Raw genomic sequence first — 25,580 nt, 5'->3', positions numbered from 1 at the left:
TACTTGGGCCTCCCTATGCTCCGCCGGAAATTCTCATCGTACTCCGAGCGCAGCGTTGGGCCGTAGCCATTTACCCGGGGCCGGAACTGGGTCTCCCCTAAGCTGTGCTACTAAGACAGATCCCGATAAAGTGGCCGACTCTGCCAACAGGGCTTGGCTAACCGGGCGTTCGTTTCTTGACTCCGCCAAGACGGGTGAAGGGAGGCGACAGCGAGGCCAGAACCTGTGGCGAATCTGCAGCCTTCTAGGTCTTTGGCCGCGCGAGGAAGAGGCAGGAAAGAGGAGCGAAGGAGCGCGCATCCCGTCCACCGATTCGCCCCGCCCGCCTGACGAATCTGCGCCTGTTCAACGCACCACTCAAATCTCCCCAGCTCTGGCTGGCCTCCTCCCCTCCGCCCCGCCCCCCTTTCCTCAGGGATTAGTCGCCGCTTCCGTCGCCGCCGATTCGTCAAGGACCCCCGGCCAAAGCAGCTGGATAGTCGTGGTGAAGCCCACTCTCCGGGGAATGCGGCCAATCTCCAGGTTCCCTGGGCCGCACCTTTCGAGCCTTAAAGGGCGCCGGCCGAGGCGAAGCCGCTTTCCTCGGCCCCGTGGATCTCCTGGCGGCACCCATGGCGAAAGTGCGAATGTAGACGTTGTGCTCGCTGGGCCTCACGCAGGTGGCGGTGGTGTTTGGTGCGCGCGCCGGGGAGGTGGTGGTGGGGGGGCGCCGCCGCCGCCACCGCTGCGGGGCCGGGTCTCGCGCTGCCGCCGCCGCCGCCGCCGCCGCCGCCTCGCGCCGCTGAGGTGCCGCGCGGGGTGGGGGGAGGGGGAGCCGCTCGCCACGAGCGGGTGAGTGAGGCCTCGCCGCGCGTGCGCGGGCATGGGGGGGCCGATCGCGCCGGGGCGGGAGGAGAGGGCAGCGGCGCGCGTTCCCCCCACCCCCCCCGCCCGGATTCGGGGCCGAAGCCGGGTCTCGGGCTCGGTCTCGCGGTGTTTCCAACGCCCCGAAGAGGTGCCACCTCTTGGCCAGGGGATCGGGGCGCGGGGACGCGAGCGGGTGTGTGGGAGCGAGAGCCGGGCTCGGCCCGGGCCGCTGGCCGGTGAGGAGGCGGGAGGGGGCGGGGCCTGCCAGGGGGCGGGGGAGGGGTCTGGCTCTGAGGCCAAGTGGGGCGCGCGGCGGGCCGAGCGGGAAGGGAAGGGGGCGCGCGGCGGGCCTGGGGGCCTGCGGGGAGAGTTGGGAGGTGGGGAGAGGATGGGGTGCCGTGGTGAGAGCGGGCGCGGGGGGCGTCCGGGGAGCCGCGGGTCGTGGCGGGTGTGGACACTGCGGCGAGGGGACGACCCCGAGTCCCGGCGAGTCGGGGAGGGCGGCGGGGAGTCGGGCCGCAGCCCCAGCCCCGCGCCTGCCCCTCTTTGCGAACAGGGTAGATGAGCAGCGATGGATCAGGAAGGCGGGGGAGATGGGCAGAAGGCCCCGAGCTTCCAGTGGCGGAACTACAAGCTCATCGTGGATCCTGCCTTGGACCCTGCCTTGCGCAGGCCTTCTCAGAAGGTGTACCGCTACGATGGCGTCCACTTCAGCGTCAACGTGAGTGCCCAGGCCGTGCCCCGCGGGGCGCTCGGTCAGCTCGTGGGGCAGCCTGAGCTTCCTGCCCGCGGCCCGCCTTCTCACGAGGGGCCGCCGGGACCCTGCTCCTGCGCGCGGCCGACGCGCTCCCCGAGCTCAGCGGCCTGGCTCGCCCGCAGCTGTTTCTGTGCCTGCTTCTTGCTAGGACTCGAAGTACATACCCGTGGAAGACCTCCAGGACCCCCGCTGCCACGTCAGGTCCAAAAACAGAGACTTCTCCCTCCCGGTCCCCAAGTTTAAGGTAGGTGTCTGCCAGACTCGGGGTGCGGTGGCCCTTGATGGGTGGGTGCGCGTGCGGAGGAGCCGGCCTGGTCATAGGGTCTCCGCAGAAGCTAGTAAAGGGGACGGGGGCTCGTCTCCGCGGGTGGCAACCGGATCGTGTCATCTCTGAGGCGGGGACACGGAGTCGCTCTGGAGAAGAGTCGCGGAAAGGTGCAGGCGAGGTGCTCCCGGCGGGGGTGCTGGCTTCCTGAAGGGGGACGTGCAGGCACGTTCAGTTGCTGTACCCGGCCCGGGGCACCCCCAGAAGCATGACCGTGCCCTGGTGCGGGACCCCAGTTGCTCCACAGTTCAGCAGAGTGACAGGCTGGGGACGCCATCGTTGGAGTCCTTAGCCCTCCTTTGCCACGTGATCCTCCATCTTGTTCCCTCAGAAAATTCCCGTTTCCCTGTCTGGGCAGGATTCTCATCAGGCCGTGGACTGGCCCTTGAAACGGATGGTTCTTGGTTCCTCCATTCGCTCTTTACTCTCCTTCATTTGTAGGGAGTTCTCTGTCAGGTCCCCCCACCTTTTATCACTTTGTACACTCTCGGGACCGTCTTTCTCGTGCCCATGATTGTGCCTTCCAGTTTTCTGTTCCCAGACAAATTCAGTCTCTCAACTCCAGACTTGTATGCCTGGAGAGGGACAGCTCCATCTGGAGGCCCCCGAGACCCAGCAAACTCAAGAGACGGGGGACAAGTTACCTTTACCCCTTCCATCTCCCTTTGACTGACGAGCGCTAGCCGTCTGCTCGGCTGCAGAAACGGGATTGCCCTCTTCTTTATTACGTAACGCGTTACCAAGGCCTGCTGACTCCTTTTCCTAAACCGATCTTCACTTTATCTTAGTTTTCCTATTTCCATTGCTGTTTTTTCAGTGCAGACTCTAATATTCATTTTTCTGGGTTTCCTTGCCACTTTTCTCTTCTCCCGTTTCGTGTTGGACCCTGCCGTGTGTTTTTGTATTTTATTCTTACATTATTTTCGTTGCCAAGTCCATGTTTTGTGCGTTGGCACATATGGTTATTGATCTGGCCATGCCTCATCTCCTGCCTTCCTCGTGTACACCTGTGTTCCACGCTACCGTACGTTTTACAGCTCCTATGAAATGCCAAGTGCTTTTACAGTTCTGTGTCTTACAGTCCTTGTCACCTGGTGAACTCTCGCTCCCCAAAAAGCCAATAGGAGGGACACCCTCTTTACGAATTCTTCCCTACCTGCACTCACCGGGCCTCCAGACACCCCGTCGACACTCATGTTACGTGACATTTGTGTCCTCTTGGGTCTGTGTGTGTCTGTCTTATCTGCTTTTTTGAACCAGAATCTTTATTCTTTTTCATCTTTGCGTTCCTACTGTTCAGTCCGTGGCAAAAGGTAAACTAGTGAGTGAGTTTCTACAATTAATTTTTTCCGCGTATGCGTACTTCTCAGTTGTACGTTCTTGGTTCTTGTGGTATTCTGTGACAAGAAGGCAGAGCAGAGAGGGGTCAGTCTTGTTGGGGCCCTTTCCCCGTTTCTTTGCCTGTGTTTCCCGGTCTTCTCTGGACCAGGCTTCCCGAAGGGCAAAGGCACCGTGGTCCGTACTGAGACCCCACTCAAGCCTCCTGTCCTCCACAGCTGGATGAGTTCTATATCGGACAGATCCCACTGAAGGAAGTGACCTTCGCGAGGCTGAATGACAACGTGCGGGAGACCTTCCTGAAGGATATGTGCCGGAAGTACGGTGAGGTGGAAGAGGTAGAGATCCTTCTTCACCCCCGTACTCGCAAGCACCTGGGCCTGGCCCGCGTGCTCTTCACTAGCACTCGGGGAGCCAAGGAAACAGTCAAAAACCTCCACCTTACCTCCGTCATGGGCAACATCATCCATGCCCAGCTCGACATCAAAGGTGAGGGCTCTCTTGCCTGCTGCCTAAGGTTGAGCTCCCGCAGAGACTGTACGTGCAAATGCCTGTGGGGGCCGGGCACGTGGTCAGGTTCATGATTCCTCCGTGAAACTCTTGGGGCCAGGTGTGTTTCTGAAATTAGAATTTTACAGAGGAATTATGGCTTTTTGTGTGTCTTGCGTGTGTTTGTGATCTTTGGCAAGGTTGGGTAGCATCGTACAGGCCAGCACGGAACCGTATTTGTAAAAAAAACGTACGAAGGGTCACACTAGGTACGATCGGTACAAGCTAGTAAATCCCCCCAGCTCAGATCAGATATTGAGGTCAAGTTCCAAAAAAGGCTTGGTCTGGAGGTTCTTGGGTTTTTGAGATTTGGCATGGAGAATTTGGGACCTGTGCAGAGGACTGAAGCAGCCTGGGGTTGTGCGTGAAGGGGCCGTAGGGAGGAGCGAGGGACTGGGGCGGACTGGGGAGTAACGCGCCACGGAAGGAGGCAGCTGTTAGTCGGCATTAGCCAGTTTGCAAGTGGGAACGAGGACTAATATTGCCAAGTATTGTTTTATTATTAAGTCACAAATCTAGGCTTCTGTGTGCAATCTCAGGGTTTTAAATGCTGCAACCCCCTCCCCCAAATTTCTTAAGAGATTTTGTTGGGCAAGTGAGATAACTGTGGCCTGGATTTAGCCCTCAGGCTGCCATTTTGCCACCTTTAGTTTATAGGATGAAGAGCATGGTGGGATGTAGCATCAGATGATCTGGGTTTGAATTCGTCTGCCACTGACCAACTTTGTGACTTTGTGCAGGTCAATTTTCTTTGAGCCTATAAAATAGGGGTACTGATGCTTCTCTTTCCTGGTGATACCCAACTCCGTAAGATAAATAGAGGTGTTTATTTATAAGCTGCAAAGCGCGGTTCAGTATGTCATTTGTAGTATCATTAGGCAGAGACGAGATAGGAGGTCCCAAAGATAGAGGTAACATAGCTGGAGTGCCTGAGCCCAAGACTCCAAGAAATTGTAGGAAACTGGAGGTCTGAGGAAGAAGTGGGAACAACAGATCGGGGAGGAGGGGTTTCTCTGTCTCAGTCTGATGGTTCCCCTCTTCCTCCCTCCAGGGCAACAGCGGATGAAGTACTATGAACTGATAGTCAATGGCTCCTACACCCCTCAGACGGTGCCCACCGGGGGCAAGGCCCTGAGTGAGAAGTTCCAAGGCTCTGGTGCGGCCCCTGAGACAGTAAGTAGCTTGTGGTTGCTGTGGCCCTAGCCACGCGGGCAGGGTCCTCGGGTGCTAGGAACGGTATTTGAGAGGTTCTGGACTTCCCTGTTGAGGAGAGCAAGAACCGAGAAAAGATGCTGAGATGCTTTCAGAAGACAGGGAACTGGGGCTCTTGGTTTGGGGAAGGACAGGTTGTCACGTGGTACTTGATCTGTTCTGTTCTCCCTGCTCTGCTTCTGCCGTTCCAGACCGATTCCCGCCGCCGCTCCTCCTCTGACACGGCTGCCTACCCGGCCGGCACCACTGGTGTGGGCACTCCTGGCAATGGCACCCCTTGCTCCCAGGACACAAGCTTCTCCAGCAGCCGACAAGACACCCCATCTTCCTTTGGCCAATTCACCCCTCAGTCCTCCCAAGGAACCCCTTACACATCTCGGGGCAGCACCCCCTACTCTCAGGACTCTGCCTACTCCAGCAGGTGCAGAATGAACACCTCTGGGACCCCCAGATTCTGGGAGTTACCACTGGGAAGAAGATACTTGGAGTCTCTCTAAAAGGGAATTGGGAGTCATTTGTCCTGGTTTCGGTGTGGCTTCAGCTAACATATCCCTGTCCTCAGGGAACTCAGTGTCTAGCTAGAAACCCAAGAGCATCTAGACTTTTCTTTGGGGGCGGTGTGTCGAGGGGCTTCGAGTCCTGAGAACCAGGACTCTAGGGTTTGGTCCTCCAGAGCTGAACGCAGCTAACTCCTGCACTTTCTCTCCAGCACCACTTCAACCTCCTTCAAGCCCCGGCGCTCGGAGAACAGCTACCAAGATTCCTTCTCCCGCCGCCACTTCTCCGCATCTTCAGCCCCCACAACCACCTCCACAGCTGTCTCCGCCACGCCTGCAGCCACCGCCGCCGCCTCCTCCTCGGCCTCCTCCTCCTCCTCGTCCTCCTCGTCCTCCTCATCCTCCTCCCATTTCCGCGGGACTGACTCGAGCTACCCCGCGTATTACGAGAGCTGGAATCGCTACCAGCGCCACGCTTCCTACCCTCCCCGCCGGGCCACTCGGGAGGAGCCCGCTGGGGCAGCCTTTGCCGAAAACGCAGCTGAGCGCTTCCCACCCTCCTACACCTCCTACTTGCCCCCTGAGCCCAGCCGGCCCGCTGACCAGGACTACCGGCCGCCTGCCTCAGAAGCCCCACCGCCGGAGCCTCCAGAACCTGGTGGAGGCGGGGGTGGGGGGGGGCCCAGCCCGGAGAGAGAGGAAGCTCGGACCTCCCCCCGCCCAGCTTCACCTGCCCGCTCCGGCTCCCCGGCCCCAGAGACCACCAATGAGAGCGTGCCCTTCGCTCAGCACAGCAGCCTGGATTCCCGCATTGAGATGTTGCTGAAGGAGCAGCGCTCCAAGTTTTCTTTCCTGGCCTCCGACACCGAGGAAGAGGAAGAGAACAGCACCGCAGGCCCGGGGTCTAGAGACTCAGGGAGCGAGGTGCCTTCGGGGTCAGGGCACGGTCCCTGCACACCCCCTCCAGCCCCGGCTAACTTTGAGGACGTGGCCCCGACGGGGAGTGGGGAACCCGGGGCTACCCGGGAGTCTCCTAAGGCCAACGGACAGAACCAGGTGAGCTTGGGGTCAGCCAGCAGAGGTGCCTGGGATCCGGGAAGCAGGGTTGGACCCTTCGGGGGAGGGAATTAGGCCAGAGAACGGATTTGAGGGAAAGCCCTGGGAGTAGACAGAAGCTTTCCGTGACCCGCCTCTGCATCCGTACAGGCTTCTCCCTGCTCTTCTGGAGAGGACATGGAGATCTCCGACGATGACAGGGGCGGCTCACCCCCTCCGGCCCCAACACCCCCCCAGCAGCCGCCGCCGCCGCCGCCTCCGCCCCCTCCTCCCCCTCCTTACCTGGCTTCTCTGCCCCTTGGGTATCCTCCCCACCAGCCTGCCTACCTCCTCCCACCACGCCCTGATGGGCCGCCACCCCCCGAGTACCCCCCACCTCCTCCGCCACCCCCCCACATTTATGACTTTGTGAACTCCCTAGAGCTCATGGATCGACTTGGGGCTCAGTGGGGAGGGATGCCCATGTCCTTCCAGATGCAGACCCAGATGTTAACTCGGCTTCACCAGCTGCGGCAGGGCAAGGGATTGACTGCTGCCTCAGCTGGTCCCCCTGGTGGAGCCTTTGGGGAGGCCTTCCTCCCATTCCCAGCCCCCCAAGAGGCAGCCTATGGCTTACCGTATGCTCTGTACACACAAGGGCAGGAAGGCCGAGGGGCCTACTCCCGGGAGGCCTACCACCTGCCTTTGCCCGTGGCAGCCGAGCCCCTGCCCTCCTCCTCAGTCTCGGGAGAAGAGGCCCGGCTACCTCCCAGGGAGGAAGCAGAGCTGGCGGAGGGCAAGGCCCTACCATCGGCAGGCACTGTGGGACGTGTGCTGGCCACCCTTGTCCAAGAGATGAAGAGCATTATGCAACGGGACCTCAACCGCAAGATGGTGGAGAACGTGGCCTTTGGGGCCTTCGACCAGTGGTGGGAGAGCAAAGAAGAGAAGGCCAAGGTGAGGGGCGCTGCCTGGCCTGGGAGACCTTGGGGCTCCGTGGGAGAAAGGAGATTTCTGGTTCGTAAGGCCCTTAGATCTCTTGAGTTGCGATCTTCAACGTTTCCGTTTGTAGAGTGGGACTCATAGTAGCTGCTTTGTGAGGTGGGCGGACTAAACGAGCAGACTTTGGAGAAGATGCTGTACAGGGGCTGGTGCACGGGAGGTGTGGCATAGATCTGTGTCAAATAGAGGAGTGAGGAGATGCATTTCTGTATTCCTGGGACCTGGGAGTAGTTCTCAGGCAGGAGGCAGGAGGGAGCACCTGGGTTCCGGGGCTCAGTCCCCCTACTGCCTGCAGCCATTCCAGAACGCAGCCAAACAGCAAGCCAAGGAGGAGGATAAAGAGAAGACGAAACTCAAAGAGCCGGGCCTGCTGTCCCTCGTAGACTGGGCCAAGAGCGGGGGTACCACGGGCATCGAGGCCTTCGCCTTTGGATCAGGGCTGCGAGGGGCCCTGCGTCTGCCTTCTTTCAAGGTACCTAGAACTGATCTTGCTTCATAGGGAGGAGAGGGTGGGGTGGGGACCTCTCTCCCCTGGGGTAAGTAGAGGGTGGTTGGGAACCGTGAATGTTCCCAACATCTCTTCCCACGCTCCAGGTGAAGCGAAAAGAGCCTTCAGAAATTTCCGAGGCCAGCGAAGAAAAGAGGCCCCGTCCTTCCACTCCAGCTGAGGAAGATGACGATGGTGAGTGGGAAGTCAGGTGGGGGCGGGAAGGGGAAGGGGAAGGGGGTGCCAGCTGCAGGCAGGAACGCTGGAAGCAGCGAGAAAGGGGGGGTAGGTGTTGGCCAAGTGGCCAAGTAGAGGTTTCGGTGCGGAGTTGAAGCAGTGCTGAGAGGTATGGGAAGCTTAAGGTAGGGTTATCCCTGGGTCCTGGTTGGGGTTCTTACTCTGGTGTGCCGGTTGCAATGTCCCGTTTCGTATCTCCCTTGTAACACAGAAATGGTCATTTCAGCATCTAGAATCCTGTGGTGTCGAGGTCAGACAGGTCACTTACCTGGGTTTCCCGTCTAAGGCTTAAGCTCTTCTCCAAACTTCCAGTTTGCCTTGGTGTGAAGTGTTGGTTGGCGGCTTATGTGGCCAGGGAACTTCCTTACGGAGTCTGATTGGCTTCCCTGGAGACCCATTGGTCTTAGTGCTGTTTTCTTGGGGCAGGCGTAGCGAGTCTGCTCCCTCTTCCGCCAGACCCAGAAACAGGTGTGGTGCGGTGGAACTACAGAGAATGCTAGGTAGCTCTGGGGGTTTGTGTTTCTCTGTTGAGCTTCCGCTTCTTGTCTGTACAATGAGGTCTGTGTTGTGGGACCATCAGAAAGGTCAGCGGTGCTGTGTGCGAGGCTCCTCTCAGGCCAGGGGAACGGGAAGTGTTGTTGCCGATGGTAGATTCCCTAACTGCCGCTCACCTGGGCCTAGACCCTGAGCGAGACAAGGAGGCCGGAGAGCCTGGACGTCCGGGGAGCAAGCCCCCGAAGCGGGACGAGGAGCGCAGCAAGACCCAGGGCAAGCACCGCAAGGCCTTCGCTCTGGACAGCGAAGGGGAGGAGGCGTCCCAGGAGTCCTCCTCCGAGAAGGTGAGGCGCAGGGCCGGGGCGCCCGCTCCCTGCCCAGAGCTTCCTGAGTTCCTGTCCCCATAACCGGCTCCTCCCTGGGCTGGAGCCCAGATAGCTGTGCCTCCTGGAGGAGCGCGGTCTTGTTCTCGTTAGCCCCCATTGGTCCTTTTCTTTAAGGATGAGGAGGAGGATGAGGAGGATGAAGAAGATGAAGAAGGCGAGGAAGCCGCGGACACGGCGAAGAAGGAGACGGGAGCGCCAGATGGTAAGTACAGACGGGACGGCACAGCCCTGCCTTGGGGAAGAAAGGGTTCCGCCGCCTGTTGACCCTCCTTTGCTGAGTCCACAGAGGCTTCATGCTGGGTGTGTTGGTCTCCTTTGCTCTTCCCCAAAGCAGCTTTCTTTAGTCCCCTCTCTTGGAAGCCTTGGCCCATGGTAAACAGTAACTGACACCCAGGCCGCTCCCTCTGCTTGTTTCCTGTGCGGACACATAGTTCTCTCCTGAAGGCAGGACAGCAGAACTGACTTACTTTCCCAGGCCCTCAAGAAGAGGGGTCTGGGTTCCGCTGCTGCCCCCGATACTACCAGACTGGGCCTTTCTGCTCTGAGCGCTGCTCTTGGAAGCCCTGCCCCGAGCTGTGCTTCTCCCCCCTCAGCTGCCACCACCAGACACAGCTCCACTCTCCACCTGGACACCCGTTCGTCCGTCCACTTCCGCTGAGTCTGGGCTGCGTGGTTTAGTCTTGCTTCTCCTTCACTTGTTCAGAGCTAGCTCTTGAGCCCTTACTCGGTACCAGGCCCTGTTCTAGGTAGTGGGGACACATCTTTGACGGAACTTGGGATCGGTTGGAGGGGAGGAGGAGACTTGACAAATGAACAAGTAGTAGCGCCTTGGGTAGAGATCTGTGGTTTGAAGAAGAGAAACTAGGTCACTGGGGTAGGGAGTAACGGGTGGGGGAGCCGGGGAAAGATGGGCTGTTCTAGAGCTCCTGGAGAAGGAGTGCCTCTGAGAAGTGCCGTTTCAGCAGAGGCCAGGCGGGGAGAGCGATGATCTGAGAGGCTGTCTTTTCAGGAAGGTAGACGGTGGGGTCCCCTGCTCGACGCGGGGAGACTGCCACACATGCGCTTGGTCACCGCTGTCTGTCCGTTTCGCCGCCTCCGTGTCTCTGGCACTTGTTGCCTTCTCTGGTCCTGCTGGCCTGTCGTAGAAGACTCACTTGAGAGAAGTGAGAAGATTCACTTAGAGTCCTCTGCAGCAGTGTTGACGGATTCCCTGCCTTTGGTTCATTCCTCCTCCTCGCCAGTCCATTTTCCAGTCTGCAGACAGAATTCTCTTTCCTTCCGCGCACACCTGATCCTGCGGCTTCTCTCCATAAAGTCTATTTCTAGCTCCCTATTTTCTAGAAGGTGACTCCTCAGCCCGGTACTTTGGGCCATTTATAACCTAGATCCTGTTTATTTGTTCGGCTCCATCTCGCCACGCTCCAGGCCCATCCCAGGCCGCCGCCACCACCATCTATTCTAAATTCATCCGCTTGTGTTCCTCAGACACTTCGTAATTCTTACCTTCTTATAAAGCCCTTCCACCATATTTCCATTTCTTGGAGGCGTAGAACATGTAACACTTAGAAAGCTTATTTTACCCTGGAATCCTTTTTATGAGTCTTCTCCAGGCAGCTTCTCGGAGACCCACCTTGGGAAAGTCTTCGGTAGTTAGCGCAGAGCGCTTAGCGGTGTCCGGGCTCCCGTTTCCCTCACCTCTGGCACCCCGGTTAGCCCTCATTTCTGCCCGTCCTCCTTGACTGGAGCATCTCCTGCCTGGGGCTCCCTCCCCTGCCTGGATCTTCAGGCGGAATCCAGGACTTCCCTTTGCCACACTCTCCTGGTCTTCCACACGGAAGTTGGTCCCGCTGTGAACAAATAGCCTGCTCATCTAACTCCTTGAGGGTGGGACTTCCCAGCGCCTGGCGCAGAGCCTAACTAGTCCTTTGTAGAGAGTCAGTGAATGGACCCATGGCTTGACCAAGTGAGGGGTGTTCCCGCCTCGCCTGATTGCCCCTTCTGGATTTCCAGGCGAGGACGGGGAAAGCGATTCGTCCTCCAAATGTTCTCTGTATGCTGACTCAGATGGTGAGAATGACAGCACGTCGGACTCCGAGAGCAGCAGCTCATCCAGCTCCTCATCTTCCTCGTCTTCCTCCTCCTCATCGTCATCCTCGTCATCATCTGAGTCCTCCTCGGAAGAGGAAGAGGAAGAGGAGCAGCCGGCAACCATACCCTCGGCATCACCTCCCCCCAGAGATGTCCCCGCACCCCCGCCAGCGCCCGTGGAAGAGCCCGAGCCCGAGCGGGTCGCGGGCTCCCCAGCCAAACCCCTCCCTGAACAGGAGAAGTCTCCAGCAAGACCTGCAGGTGGGTGGTGCCCCGCGGGTGCTTTGGTCTTTGTTTATGTTTGTATCTGTCTTTGTGAGAGCGTCGGGGCCGTGTTTGTGAATGATGTGCCAGTGTGTGACTTTGTTTGAAAGCATACACGTTGGCCGGAAGTCATCATCTCCTGCCTGTCCTCCCTTGGAGACGTTTATGGCCACATTCAAACCGTGCTGCCGGGAGTGGCTCGCTGAGCCGGAGCAGGGTGTCTGGCTAATACGGACAGCAGTGGTCTCTTTCAGCAACACCCCCGCCCCGCCCGGCCCAGCATGGTCTCTAAGTTAAGTAAGGAGAAAATCCCCAGTTTAACAAGTTCTTCCTATTAATTTTTCTTGAGCTTTTGCCTTAACGTGTTGTGTACTTACAGGCGATTCAATGGACAGATAGGTAGAAGACAGCTTGAACAGCATTGGCTTGGAAGCTAATTTCACCTTACTTTGCCTTGTGGATTTGTACGTTTGATTGTTCCTTTATAGCACGGACACCTAACTTATGTTCTGAGTGACGTGTTCCGGCAGTGGAGTTTACTTACTGACCCTTGAACGATGCCAGGGTTCGGGGCGCCGGCCCCCTATGCAGTGAAAATCCCCCAGTAACTTTTGACTCCCCAAAAACTTAGCTCTTAACAGTCTACGGTTGACCAGAAGTCTTACTGATGATGCGGATAGTTAACACATTTTCTGCGTGTGATACATACCGTGTACTGTATTCTCGCGAAGAGAGTAAGCAAGAGGAAAAAAATCTTTAAAGTCATAAGGTAGTTAATATACTATACTCTATCACATTTCCCAGAAAAAGCATGTGTATAAGTAGCCCCGCACAGTTTGCACCTGTGTTGTTCTAGGGTTTTCTGTATTTTAGGGCAGCTGCAGGGGGCGCAGCGGTAGGCACGAAGGGCCCTGTTCCCACCCTCCTGAAGCTTACGGTCTAGAGACAGTTTAGTTGAGTAATAAGTATCTCAGAAAATCTGTGATGACAAGCTGATAAGCCCCATGAGAGAAAGGTACAGGGCACTTGGAGAACCTGAGCACATCTGTGGGCACGTCTTTGCTGGTGTCTTCTGCTGAAGTGTTCTTGGGCTGCAGTCAAGGCAGAGCAGGCAGCCGGGCTTGGTTAGCATGTGCAGAAGCCCTGAGGGCGGAGGAAATAGCGTGTCAGAAAACATAAAACCTTCTGGATGGTGGGGAGTGAGGGGGAACGAATGACTGAAACGGGAGAGGTGAGCAAGGACTGGGCTGTACAAGAGGAGTCGTTCTGGTAGGAATTTGGTCTTTATCTTGAGGGCAGTGGAATGCCGTGGAAGGAGTGACGCGATCTTATTTGTGTTTTGAAAAGATGCGGTGCAGAGAGAACTAGGAGAGGGGCCAGAGTCTGTGTTCCGCTTAGTAAGTAAGGCAAGCGGTGGTGGTAGCTTGGACTAGGATGGTGTTGGGAAGGCTTGAGTAAGGCGGTTGTGAAGATGGGCTGTGTACTCGCGCTGGCCTCCCAGACCCCTCTCTCAGATGTTACCGAGAGTCTGTGATCTGAGATGAGCAGTGACCACGTAAAGACCTCCCAGCGGTCTTGGGCTCTGCTCCGGTGTAGACCTCATGAGAGAAGTTGAGGGTCTCGTTAATCAGATGCCTCCCCCGGCCTTTCCTGAGCCCACTGGTCACAGAAGAGCTGGTGATCAGAGGGTGTCGCTGTCAGTGGGGCGGATAGAGAGAGTGGGGCATGGTCAGGTTTGCATTTCTCCAGAAAGATCATCCTGGTGGGAAGGGGGGATTTGGAAGGGTGAGGAAGGAGGTAGGGTGACCCACGTGAGGCTGGAAGAGATGTAGGTAAGCGGAGGGCGTGAACCAGAGCAGCGCTGGTCACAGCGAGGTGTGAGGAGTAGAAGAGCAGGTGAGGGTTTGGGAGAAGTGGAGGAGGTGAACCGCTTAGTTAAAGAACTTTCCAGGAAAGGGTAGAGAAGGCAGAGAACCGGCACTCGGAAGAAAGCTCATGTGCTTCCCTGGGCTTGACTTTCGTGTGCCTTCGGGACCTCCAGGTAAGAAACAGCCAACAGGCAGTTGGATCACGGGATCGGAGGGTCTGGAGAGAGCAGTAGGCTGGAAACGAGGTAGATGTTGGAGAGTAGGGCAGCTGTGGGTGTGAGTGCACTTACGCGCTGGAACTCCGTGTGCACCGAGAGAAGGGCCAGCGCCTTCCGGTCCTGTGCGAGCTTGGTGGGCAAAGGGGAGCTGGGGGAGGCCCCGCCGGAGCGGTCGGCGGCATGGGAAGGAGACGGGGCAGCTTGGTTTTCCGAAGGCAGGAGTGGTGAGTATCAGCAGGCCGAAGGAGAGGTTGTCAGATAGGAAGAGCTTCCGCTGTGTTTGGCAGTTACGGGGTCACTGGTGACCTTATCACTTCAGTAGAGTGGGCTAGAGGGTGTGAAAGGAGTGAGCAGGCGACAGAGATAACCAGTCTTCTGGAAGGTAGACTGCTCCGAGAAGAAGAGCCGGGAGGCTGTGATGGGTGGTATCAGCAAACGTTTCTCGGGTGCCTCGGGTGCGCCGGGCGCTCGGCCTGGCACACCGTGGGTTTGCTTCCTCATCCAGGACACACACCGCCTGTTACTCCACTTTCCAGATGAGGACTTTGAGGCTTAGTGAGATGCTTGAGGTCACCTGGCTGGGAACAGAGAAACAAAAGAGAATGCAGGGTTGGTGGAGGGTTCGTTTTTCAACAACTCAAAAGGTGAGGCTTCAGCATGTAGATTCAGGGCCGGAAGAGGGGCAGGTAGACAGGCCAGGAGAGAGCGCAGCACCTGTTGGGGTGGCCTTCCTGGGAGTGCGCGGGTGCACCCATAATTGGGGAGCAGAGAGATGTGGGCTTTCGTGCCCAGGGACCCCCGGGTTCACCCTGCAGTAGGAAGGAAGGGCATTTTCTGAGCGCGGGGAAGGGAGGAGAACCGGGGAGGAGGAAGAAGGTGGGGGGGGGCTGCGACTCCGAGTCGGGTGGGGGAGGGGAAACGCAGGGGTTCGGGCGAAGTCGGGCTTGGGGGTCTCCCGGGCGGCGGCAGTGGCTGAAGGCGGCAGAAGGTGCTGTGGAAGGGGAGGACGGCGAGGGCCCTGCGGGCGGGCCCAGGAAGGAGCCGCTCGCTCAGGAGAAGGGTGACAGGCCAGGGGGGCTCTAAGCGGGGAAATGGAACCGCCGGTGGGTCAGCCGAAAGGACCTGAGGATTGTGCCCGGAGGGCTGGGCCCCCGGCAGGGCCATTCCGGGGGTTACGAAGGTCACGTGCGCGCGTCGGGCGGGCCGCTGAGACCGAGTGAGGGAGAGCGCCGGAGGAGGCACGGCGGGGAGGACCGTCCCCGCCAGACGACAGAGTTGGCAGAGGAGGAGGACGTTAAGGCAAGTCCCCTGGCTTTTAGGGAACAGTGGGGTTGTGCGAGTTCCAAGTGGGAGCTGGGTAGAGGGATGTGGCCCCGTGCAAGAGGGCGCTTGTCTGCTGAAGCCCGAAGATGGGACCCGGACACCTCGGGGACTGGCTGTTCTTCTGTCTTCCAGTCTGATTCGTTCTCTCGTCTGATTCATCCTGCAGATGGGTTTCCCCTTCTTCTGCTCACCCCCACGGAGAGAGCCACTCCTGTCGTAGATCCTTACTCTCAGGGAAGCTTCTGGTTGGCCCGGCTTGGGTCAGGTGGTTATCCGTTAACGTAGGCTGCGCACAGAGTGGGGCAGGTCATGTTACGGAAACCTTGGCTTCGGGGAGTTGTAGCGACTGGACGGGCTTCTTTCAGAATAAGAAGCAAAGGAGAAATCTGTGAGAAGAAGCCGAGCCACGAGGGGAATTCGTTCTCCTCAAGAGCCAGGTTTCCAGAGGGCTCAGTGGCTCAGGTGGGGTGATGGGTCAAAGGCAGGGCTGCCCCAAAACAGAGAGGAGGAGAAAGAGGGAGACTTGGAGAAACTGGAGAGCCTGGGACGAGCACCCGGACCTCACTAGCTTCGGAGTGGCTCCCTGCTGGTGAGGCTCCCCGCTGTTGTCCGCACGGTCAGGAGCCAGCAAGCTGAGGACCTTGCTCAGGGCGTCTGGCTGGGTCACGTCTCCTGAGGTCTTGGACACAGGTCAGTCACTGCCTGCCTGGGTCAGGCCCGGAGTCAGACAGGACACCGCGGAGTCCCACAGCGTGGCCACCCCCAGGGGTGGCCAGGGCCGTGAGGGGCAGTTGAAGAGAGCTCAAAATTCAGCCCAGGCCGTCTGGGTACAGACCGTTCTGGCGTTTGCGAGCTATAGGACCTTGGGCCAGTTATTAACCCCTCTCTGCCTCAGTTTTCTTATTGGTAAGCAGGGTTCAGTAATCGTGCCCACCTCACATGGTGGTTGTGGGGAATGAAGGGAGTACTTAGCATACGTGAAAGTCTTGGATGGATGCTTGACACAAAATACTAGTGGTCAGTCTGCCGCCACCCTGAAGCCTGGCACTTGAGAACCCCTGGCCTTCTGGTTCGGAGAGGAAGTTACTACCAGCATCTCGAGAAGTTGGGGTAACCTTCACACAGATGGCGTTGAGCTGGGGCCGAAAGCCGCATGTGGCCTTCCCAGTAGGCAGGAGGGGGCTGTGCCTGTACCGGTGGCCGAAACCTAGGAGCGGACAGGGTCAGTCCGCAAGACAGGGTCTGCGCCAGAGACGAGGCGGTGTCCGTCTCGAGCTGTATTTAGAGCCCCGCACTCAGCAGCGGACTTGGGAGTCCCAGCCGAGGGAGGATGTGCTTCCTGTCGGGGGCCGGACAGAGAGCGCCCCCTGCTCAAGAGGGTGTGTCCCTTCCCCGGGCTGTCCCCCATCCTTGGGATCTCACCTTCACCCTTAGCTTCTTTAGGGGAGTCTTCCGGAGCCTCCCACCGCTTGGCAGGTGGTGGGAAGGAAGCAGACTTTGCTCAGTGTTTTCGTACAGAGGTTCAGCTGCTTACGTTGTTACCTTTTTCACATCACTAAACAGAGAACATTGTTGTAGTTGAAATAACGGATACTGTAAATCAGAGAGGGTTAACCGCGTGCCCATCACTCAGCGTGACCGGTACAAACGGTCGCGGCCTGGGGGCCTACTCCTTGCACGTAGTTCAGTCTTGGTGAAGAGGTTAGAGCCTAAGCGTGTGTTTCTCTAGGGCCCCTGTCCCGCCTCTCCACAGTCGGCTGTACATTTGTTTCCTGTCATTGTCCCCATCGGACTGTAAGCTCTGTGAGGGTTTTGAAAGTGTCCACTCGACTTGTTTGGTGCTCAGTGAATGTTTGTTGAGTGTATGAACGAGCAGGTGCATAATCCTCTCCTGCCACGGGAGCCCGCTGTGCCGAGGACGTCGCCGCTGGGAAGCAGCGCTGTTGGCTGAGCGGGCACAGGTGGCGGCCCGAAGCAGAGGCGAGCCAGCAGCCTGGCTGCGGCCTCCCCGGTGAGGCCGGCCGGTGCCCTGCCTGCCAGGAGTCTGCTCTGATGACATTGGCCCAAGTCAGTGACCCTCTTCCTTCTTCCTGTGTGCTTCCTTCCCCAGGTTCCACCGAGGAACCACCTCCCAGTGTGCCGCAGCCACCCACCGAGCCGCCGGTGGGGCCCCCGGCCCCGGCCCCCCGCCCGGACGAGCGCCCCTCCTCTCCTATCCCCCTCCTGCCCCCCCCCAAGAAACGCCGGAAAACCGTCTCCTTCTCTGCCCTGGAGGAGGTGCCGGCGCCCGAGCCTGCCCCCATCACCCCAGCGCAGATCAAGTGTCCCGGCCCCGCCTCCCGCAAAGCCCCCCGGGCTGCAGAGCGGACCATTCGAAACCTGCCCCTGGACCACGCGTCTCTGGTCAAGAGCTGGCCCGAGGATGTGGCCCGGTCAGGGCGGAGTCGCACTGGAGGCCGCGGCCGCGCTGCCGATGAGGAGGAGCCAGAGCCGGCGACAGAAGTGGACCTGGCGGTGCTGGCCGACCTGGCCCTGACCCCAGCCCGTCGCGGGCTGCCTGCCCTGCCTCCTGGTGACGACTCGGAGGCCACTGAGACATCGGACGAGGCCGACCGCCCAGGCCCCCTGCTCAGCCACATTCTCCTGGAGCACAACTATGCCTTGGCCGTCAAGCCGCCGCCCTCCACCCCGGCCCCTCGGCCCCTGGAGCCGCTTCCTGCCCCTGCGGCCCTCTTCAGCTCCCCAGCGGATGAAGTCCTGGAGGCCCCCGAGGTGGTGGTGGCCGAGGCGGAGGAGCCAAAGCAGCCGCCGCCACCGCTGCAGCAGCAGCAGCAGCAGCAGCAGCAGCAGGAGGAGGAGGAGGAGGAGGAGGAGTCCGAGTCTTCGGAAAGCTGCAGCAGCAGCAGCAGCGGTGGGGAGAGTGCTGTGCGGCGCCGCAGCCTCCGCTCCCACGCCCGGCGCAGGCGGCCCCCGCCCCCGCCCCCGCCCCCGCCACCCCCCACCTTTGAGCCCCGCAGCGAGTTTGAGCAGATGACCATCTTGTATGACATTTGGAACTCGGGCCTGGACTTAGAGGACATGGGCTACCTACGGCTCACGTACGAGCGGCTGCTGCAGCAGACGAGCGGCGCTGACTGGCTTAACGACACCCACTGGGTCCATCACACCAATATCCTGGGCCCTGGAGGCCAGCCTGCTCTGGACCGGAGGGCAGGCCCTGGGGACAGGGACAGGCTTCCCTGGGGTCGCACAGCTGGGTAGTGGCCCCCCTCGGATTGTCGCTAGCCTCTGGTTTATTCTGCCCCCGTCCAGCGCTCTCGGTTTCGCTCAGCCTGGGGAGCTCTCCTCTGGCCCCCAGGCCCTTCTGTCCTTCCTGCCTCCTGCCGCTTCTCTGCCTCGCAGAGTTCTTGTGGCAGAAAGGTAAGGTCTCAGGCGCCCTTCCTCCATCTGCTCTGCTCACGCTCAGTAGCGCTTGGGACCTCCAGCTAAGGTCAGTCACCCTTTCCTTGGGCTGGGACTAGGATAGAAGGGAGGGCCCCGGGGATCCGGCCGGCGAGGAACCCATTTTCTTCCTTAACACCCCGCACTCACCAACCTGAGCACTCCGAAACGCAAGCGGCGGCCCCAGGACGGGCCCCGCGAGCACCAGACAGGCTCCGCCCGCAGCGAAGGCTATTACCCCATCAGCAAAAAGGAGAAGGACAGGTACCTGGACGTGTGCCCCGTCTCGGCCCGGCAGCTGGAAGGAGCGGACACTCAGGTACGACTCTGCCCTGCTGCCTGGCCCCCTGGCGTCTCTTCCCACGGTCCTGCTGTCACTTACCCCGCTCCCTGGCTTGCCTCGCAGGGGACTAACCGCGTGCTTTCGGAGCGCCGGTCTGAGCAGCGGCGGCTGCTGAGCGCCATTGGCACCTCCGCCATCATGGACAGTGACCTGCTGAAGCTGAACCAGCTCAAGGTGAGGAGGCGGGACTCGGGGGAGGGCTGCACCACAGAGTCTCTTGGCCTCTTGGGGGTGGGTGTGGAGGCGAGGGGCCGAAAGCATGCTCCTCCCCTCGGAGGACAGCAGCCAAGGCACTGAGCGGCACAGTCTGCCTTCCGCCCTCTAGTTCCGGAAGAAGAAGCTCCGGTTCGGCCGCAGCCGGATCCACGAGTGGGGTCTGTTTGCCATGGAGCCCATTGCCGCCGACGAGATGGTCATCGAGTATGTGGGTCAGAACATCCGCCAGGTGAGGCCCTGTACCCAGCCCCCGGTCACGTGGCAGCACGGGGTGCTGGCCTGAGAACCACCTCGTCTCTGGGTAAAGCCCCATGGGACCTGCTGGATCCCCGGCGTAGTTGGTGAAACCTGCCTCCTTGTGTCTCCTTCCTTCCATCGACGGGAAGGGGTGCTCCTAAACTAGGTGGTAACGATCCACAGGAAGCCAGACCAGTGCTCGCTCTCGTTCTGAGGGCCTCCCACAGTTTCAGCGGGGGAATTGCAGTTGCCATGCAGGGTGGCATTCGGTCGATCAGGAAGGGGAAGTTCGGGGGGGCAGTGGCAGTGGGCACACAGTGACGTCAAGCCAGGAGCTGAAGGAGGATGAACTCCCAGACTCAGGGGACGGGAAGAGTGCTCCCAGTTGCCAGACAGCACGTGCAAAGGCCCGGAGGCAGGATAGTCTGAAGTGGGCAAGGAGGTCAGTATGGTTGGTTGGAAAAACCAGGGCCAGCGGCCACAATGAAAGCTCCAAAGAGGCCAGTGGAGGCTGGATTCCACGAATCTTAGGAGCCATGTGGGTGACCTGGGGCCAGCGGTAAGGGGAGGGAGGCTGTGGCGAAGCGCTCCCCCGTAACAGGCTTCGCAGTCTGTAGGCCCCCTCAGCTACAGCGTGAGGGGACAGCTAGAGGCAAAGACCGGTGGGGGCGCCATCGCAGAGATCCCGTAGGGGCCTAGGTGGCCCAGACGAGGCAGTTGCAGCCAATAGGAGTCTGTGGGTCCAAAGCCGCTGGCTGGACTGGACAGGCGAGTAGGGAAGGGGGGACGTGGTCATTTCTCTGTGCTGCTTGGAGCAGCTAGACGCATCTCCGGCTGCCAGTGAGGTGGGGAGTGAGCAGAAGGAGCAGCTGTGTGGCCACGAGGAGCTCGGTTCCGGGCCCGTGAAGTTGCCAGGCCCTGGGGACACCTAGAGGATGACGCCCAGCAGCACCACCGAGGTGGATTTTGGCTGGAGAGGGCAGTTTGGGAGGAGTCCCCAGCACTTACCTGGCAGCTGAAGCGCTGGAAGAGAGTGAGGTCCCCGAAGGAGAGAGCGCAGAGGGCTGAGCGTCCCATTTCCTGGGAAGAAGGAATCACTCCTTGCACAAGACTGTGGGCCCTGAAGGTGGCGAGTGGCAGCCCCTGGGCGCCTGTTTGGGGGGAGAGGGTCCTGGGAGAAGGGAAGGACGGGGTTCGGCCAGTGAACCGGCCACGCTGTCTTAGGAACTGGCCTGGCCCCACCGTAGACCGGGGGCCCCACTGGGGGCCGGACAGGGGCTCCAGGCAGGGGCTGTGGCTCCTGCCCACTGAGCCCTGCAGACTTCTCTTTGGGAGATGCAGAAGGGCAGCCAGAGGTGTCGGGGTTGGGGGGACCCTCTGAACGGGGGCTCCTGGAGCAGACGGTCAGCACCTTGGGTCGGTGGGAGCCAGAAGGAGAGGTGCAGGTCCAGGACAGGCCAGTGTGGCCCCCCGGGGTGGTAGCCGGGTGACTGTCCAGGGCCTCTTCACGGGGGCTGCCGGGGCACGGCGTGGTCTGGCAGGAAGCTGACCGTGGAGCACCCTGTTCTGCCAGATGGTGGCTGACATGCGGGAGAAGCGCTACGTGCAGGAGGGCATCGGCAGCAGCTACCTGTTCCGGGTGGACCACGACACCATCATCGATGCCACCAAGTGCGGCAACCTGGCGAGGTTCATCAACCACTGCTGCACGGTGCGCATGGTGGGGGGGGCGCCTGCGGGGGCAGGGGGGGGGCGGCCCAGGGCAGGGGCTGCCGCTCATTCCGCCTTCCCTCCCGCAGCCCAACTGCTATGCCAAGGTGATCACCATCGAGTCCCAGAAGAAGATTGTGATTTACTCCAAACAGCCCATCGGCGTGGACGAGGAGATCACCTACGACTACAAGTTCCCGCTGGAGGACAACAAGATCCCGTGTCTGTGCGGCACGGAGAGCTGCCGCGGCTCCCTCAACTGAGGTGGGGCAGGACTGGTGCCCGCGCCCCTATTTATTCCCCGTGGTGCCCTGAGCTCCCTGCGCCCCAGCCTTAGCGGGCTCTGCAGGCCCCACCTGCCCCCGTCTCCAGATACGGGGTTGGGGGGCCCCAAGCCCAGCGAGGGAGCCTCAGTCCATTGAGGCAGCTTCTGCCTCCCCCGTCGCCCCCACCCACCTACCCCCTAACTTTTTTTTCTTTGCGGAGAAGAAGCTGTAAATGTTTTGTAGCTGCCAGCAGCTGTTTCCTGTGGAAACCTGGGGTGCCGGCCTGTACAGATCTTGTTCTTGGGGGGCTGCATAGCCTCCTTGCTTTGTGTTAATGGGGACTTCCCCTTTGTGCCCTGCGTGCACCCCTCCCCAGTTTAGGGGTCTCTAGGGGCAGTGGCCATGTTCTCCCCCTGGGGGGGGGCCCTGTGCCCCCAGTCCTAGGGACTCCGTGCCTGGAACCCTGCCTCATCTTCTGTTCCTGCCAGACCCTGTGGGTCGCCCTCCCGCCCTGGCGTCTGGAAGCTCCTGCTCCACCAGGCCAGGATGGTGGGAGGCGGGCCCTTCCTGTGGGGCTGGATTGTACATATGTTAATAGTGCAAACCCAACGCCACATTTTTATAATTGTGATTAAACTTTATTGTACAAAAGTGCTTGGTCAGTATCTTTGGGGAAGAGTAGGTGGGGGGTGGGGGTTTGAAGACAGGGGACTGGTCAAGCGAAGAGAGGGCAGCGGTGGACCGAAGTTTGGGGGGGCGGACGTGCGGACTCAACCCCTCAGGCCGGAATGGTCATCCAGAAATCCCCCACCGGGGTCAGCCAGAGCTGGGCCAAGGTTGGCGTCCCCTTCCCTTCCCAGAACCGCAGCTGCCGCTGGGCCTCTGGCATCCCGGGAAACCCAGCCAAAGGGGAGGACTGATGTCATGCGGGGGGATGAGGTCACCGCACCTGCCCCGTCCTCAGGGGCCACCCCGCAGGTTCCAGCTTCCCCAGCCCCCGGTTCCTCAAGTTCTTTGCTGGAACCAGACGCCCGCGGGGTGCAGGGTGGCCACCAGGGGGCGCCCTACGGCAGGCGGGAAGGGGGCGGCGGGGCGGAGGCCGGGCCGGTCGCGGTTCCTGGAATGGGCCGGGAGGGAGGAGGAGCGAGCGGAAGGGGACGCTGTGCCGGCCGGCCAGCCCCGGAGTCAGCGAAGACAGCCCCTCCGGTGGCCAGTGCGGCCGCCCCAGGACTGGCTGCAGGTAGGCGGAGGCGATGCCGGCCCGGGCCCCCCTCGTCACAGCGCTTCCCGGCGCCTTCGTCCTCAGCTCCCTGCCCCTCCTCCACTTTGTCCCAGAACCTCCCCTGCGGCTGGACCCCAGGCCTTCGCCCTTCTTATCTCGGTAACCGCCGTCGGCCGTCGGCGGGCCGGTGGCGCAGCTCCACGCCCCAGGCTCCGGAGCCACTCGGGGCCCCTGGCGTCCCCACTCCGGCCCACTAGGCCGGAGGCCGCAGCTGGGAGCGACAGGTGTGCTGCGGGCACTGGGTAGGTGGCGGCAGGCAACTCCGTTCTCTTCCCCGGCCAGGTATGGCCGAGTCTCCAGAGGCCCGGGAGCTGGTGTACCTGGTCACAGGTGGCTGCGGCTTCCTGGGGGAGCATGTGGTGCGGATGCTTCTGCAGCGGGAACCCCGGCTCTTGGAGCTGCGGGTCTTTGACCTGCACCTGGGTCCCTGGCTGGAGGAGCTGAAGACAGGTGACTGTGGTGGGGAGGGATATGGGGGCGGGTGGGCTCCTTCGCGAGGTGGAAAACATGCCTGTTTATATCGTCCAGCACGCACACATGGGATGAGTGAGTCACACTGGGAACATGTGGCTCCTAAGGGTGTGGGCTGAGTCCAGCAGCTGGCTGGCGGCCCCAGCTCTGATGCTCCTCTGGCTGCCCCCATCCCTCCCAGGGCCCGTGCAGGTGACTGCCATCCAGGGGGATGTGACCCAGGCCCACGAGGTGGCAGCGGCTGTGGCTGGAGCCCATGTGGTCATCCACACAGCCGGGCTGGTGGATGTGTTCGGGAGGGCCAGCCCCGAGACCATCTATGAGGTCAACGTACAGGGTGAGGTGGCTGTTTACTCCCCACCCCCTCTTTGACCTTGATTTCTGGGCTTCTCCTGTGGAAACCTGTCCTCTGGACGCGTCTGCCCCACTCATGGCCGTCCGGCAGCCCTCCCAGCCCTGCTGTGGTTTTTCCCCGGACCTGGGGAAGGAAGCCCCGGGCCCTCATCCAGAATTGAGATGCCGGGAGGGAGGAAGCTTTAGCTCAGGCCCACCCTCCCCTCCCCACCACCTCTCCCAGGCACAAAGAACGTGATTGAGGCTTGTGTGCAGACTGGAACACGGTTCCTGGTCTACACGAGCAGCATGGAAGTTGTGGGGCCCAACATCAAAGGCCACCCCTTCTACAGGTAAGCGGAGGTTCCCCTCAATCCTTTCAGAGACCCACCTCCCCTCAGCATTAAGAGTTTCCCTGTCCCTCAACTAGGGGCGACGAGGACACCCCGTACGAAGCAGCGCACAGCCACCCCTACCCTTGCAGCAAGGCACAAGCGGAGCAGCTGGTCCTGGAAGCCAACGGTCGGGAGGTGAGGCCCGAAGCTGGAGTGGGGAGGGCCGCCTGTCGCAGCAGAGCTGGCACCGGCGGGACTTCTTCGCAGTCTGCCCTGGGCCCCAACCCCCTTCCGTCTCCCATGGGAGGAGGCCAGGCCAGAGGGCAGGCTGCTGGGTACTGGGTCTTCGCTATGCCTGCCCTTCACCCCCAGGTCCATGGGGGGCTGCCCCTGGTGACGTGTGCCCTGCGTCCCACTGGCATCTACGGTGAAGGCCACCAGATCATGAGGGACTTCTACCGCCAAGGCCTTCGCCTGGGGGGTCGGCTCTTCCGGGCCATCCCAGCCTCCGTGGAGCACGGTCGGGTCTACGTGGGTAAGGCCCCGGCTACACGGCGGGGGGGCTCGGGACGGGGCGGGGCCCGTGTGGTCCCGGGTGGGCAGCGTATGCCGCGGCCAGCGAAGGGTGAGCCACGCATGGGCCAGAGTGGCCGGATATGCGGGCCTTGTGTGCCCAACCCCAGAGGAAACAGAATCCGTGCGCGTTGGGAAGGCTGACGTAAAACACACGTCACCCGCCAAGGACAGGACGGCAGTCAGGGGAGCGGCATCTCCCCAGGAGAGGTGAGGGGCAGCCCCTGTACGGGAGCCCCCAAAGAAGTAGCACGCACCCCGGCCGGCCCAGGAGGGTGAGCGGGGAGAAAGCAGCCTTTCCAAGAGCGGTAGTTCCGGGGGCCCCTGGGACACGGGCCAGCCCAGGAGAGAGCAGCGTCTCCGTGGGCTCTAGGGCACTCGGGACCACGTGTGCCCCCTTCCCCGACCGGCAGGCAATGTGGCCTGGATGCATGTGCTGGTGGCCCGGGAGCTGGAGCAGCGAGCGGCACTCATGGGCGGCCAGGTGTACTTCTGCTACGACGACTCGCCCTATAAGAGCTACGAGGACTTCAACATGGAGTTCCTGGGCCCCTGCGGGCTGCGGCTCGTGGAGTCCCGCCTGCTGGTGCCCTACTGGCTGCTGGTGCTTCTGGCCGCTCTCAATGCCCTGCTGCAGTGGCTGCTGCGGCCCCTGTTCCTCTACGCCCCCCTGCTCAACCCCTACACACTGGCTGTGGCCAACACGACCTTCACCGTGAGCACCGACAAGGCGCAGCGCCACTTCGGCTATGTACCCCTGTTCTCTTGGGAGGACAGCCGGACGCGCACCATCCGCTGGGTACAGGCCATGGAGGGCTCAGCCCAGTGACGGTGGAGCTGGGCCTGGAGCCCGGTGCGTGGCACGTCCATCCGTCCAGGGCCGGGGCCCTCCAGCCCTTGGAGGCAGAGGGGCCGGTGCTACACCAGCTCACCTGCCTTGCAGCTCCCCATGCTTCTAAGCCACGAGCCGTGAGTCTGCATCCTCACGCCTCTTAAGTCCTGGGGCAGGGTTTTGCCACAGGCACATCTTCACTCTCGACCCAGGCCCGACGGCTGGCTGGGGAGTGTCCGATGGCCCGATTGTTCTCAACTGCCCCGTCCCATCTGGCTTTTCAAGCAGGAAGTGAGAAGGGGTCCCACGGGCTTCGTGCTGGCCTTCTGAGGTCTGGGCCTGGATTCGGCCTGAAGATCTTTTCTGGCTCCTCCTACCACCTGGGGCCCTCTCTGAGGGTCACAGTCTCATTATTTCAAAAATCGTTTATCGCCTTTTGACAGCTCTCTCTGCTCTTCAGTGACGCCTGAGCAAATCTGAAGGTTTTCCCTTCTTCCCACCTCTCCCCCCAAATTACTTCCTACAGTATTGTGCTGTCCCCAGCCGAGCCCTGGATTAAAGCTCCCAGTCCAAGCCTGTGTCCGTCTACCTCTCCAGTTCCCCTCCTGCCTCCC

The 25,580-nt window shown here is 60.7% G+C and overlaps 2 protein-coding genes across 7 annotated transcripts; both read left to right on the top strand.

The window, feature by feature from the left end:
* The first annotated feature begins 515 nt into the window (after positions 1-515).
* SETD1A (SET domain containing 1A, histone lysine methyltransferase) lies at positions 516-21,791 on the top strand. 5 transcript variants are annotated; one of them, XM_032327326.1, is made up of 19 exons: positions 516-620; positions 1,403-1,567; positions 1,752-1,847; positions 3,485-3,755; positions 4,867-4,988; positions 5,219-5,448; positions 5,737-6,580; positions 6,731-7,516; positions 7,857-8,033; positions 8,156-8,243; positions 8,967-9,124; positions 9,281-9,368; positions 11,177-11,515; positions 17,038-18,096; positions 18,515-18,687; positions 18,775-18,885; positions 19,037-19,156; positions 20,738-20,875; positions 20,964-21,791. In XM_032327326.1, exons 2-19 carry the CDS (start codon positions 1,418-1,420, stop codon positions 21,135-21,137), a joined length of 5,124 nt encoding a protein of 1,707 aa, XP_032183217.1. In that variant the 5' UTR covers positions 516-620; positions 1,403-1,417; the 3' UTR covers positions 21,138-21,791. The 5 variants fall into 5 exon arrangements, with proteins under 5 accessions (XP_032183217.1, XP_032183218.1, XP_032183214.1 ...); XM_032327327.1 differs by having other exon boundaries at positions 573-659; positions 11,231-11,515; XM_032327323.1 differs by having other exon boundaries at positions 573-659.
* Positions 21,792-22,249: 458 nt separating this feature from the next.
* Positions 22,250-25,542, top strand: HSD3B7 (hydroxy-delta-5-steroid dehydrogenase, 3 beta- and steroid delta-isomerase 7). Of its 2 annotated transcripts, XM_032327328.1 has the most exons (7): positions 22,251-22,380; positions 22,705-22,872; positions 23,075-23,230; positions 23,471-23,579; positions 23,657-23,756; positions 23,934-24,096; positions 24,548-25,542. In XM_032327328.1, the coding sequence occupies exons 1-7, from the start codon at positions 22,263-22,265 to the stop codon at positions 24,961-24,963; spliced, it is 1,230 nt and encodes a 409-aa protein (XP_032183219.1). In that variant the 5' UTR covers positions 22,251-22,262; the 3' UTR covers positions 24,964-25,542. The 2 variants fall into 2 exon arrangements, with proteins under 2 accessions (XP_032183220.1, XP_032183219.1); XM_032327329.1 differs by lacking the exon at positions 23,075-23,230 and having other exon boundaries at positions 22,250-22,380.
* Positions 25,543-25,580: the final 38 nt, after the last annotated feature.

This window comes from Mustela erminea, chromosome 20 (assembly GCF_009829155.1).
Source record: "Mustela erminea isolate mMusErm1 chromosome 20, mMusErm1.Pri, whole genome shotgun sequence".
In the NCBI taxonomy this organism is placed as follows: domain Eukaryota; kingdom Metazoa; phylum Chordata; class Mammalia; order Carnivora; family Mustelidae; genus Mustela; species Mustela erminea.
The sequence above is the reverse complement of the archived record's forward strand: the minus strand, read 5'-3'. Positions and strand labels throughout refer to the sequence as shown.

Coding starts and splice junctions, on each gene's coding strand:
- SETD1A (XM_032327326.1), top strand. CDS start 1,418: ATGGATCAGGAAGGCGGGGGAGATGGGCAGAAGGCCCCGAGCTTCCAG. Junction 1,848..3,484: donor TCCCGGTCCCCAAGTTTAAG/GTAGGTGTCTGC, acceptor TGTCCTCCACAG/CTGGATGAGTTCTATATCGG. Junction 7,517..7,856: donor GCAAAGAAGAGAAGGCCAAG/GTGAGGGGCGCT, acceptor TACTGCCTGCAG/CCATTCCAGAACGCAGCCAA.
- HSD3B7 (XM_032327328.1), top strand. CDS start 22,263: ATGGGCCGGGAGGGAGGAGGAGCGAGCGGAAGGGGACGCTGTGCCGGC. Junction 22,873..23,074: donor GCTGGAGGAGCTGAAGACAG/GTGACTGTGGTG, acceptor CATCCCTCCCAG/GGCCCGTGCAGGTGACTGCC. Junction 23,231..23,470: donor CTATGAGGTCAACGTACAGG/GTGAGGTGGCTG, acceptor CACCTCTCCCAG/GCACAAAGAACGTGATTGAG.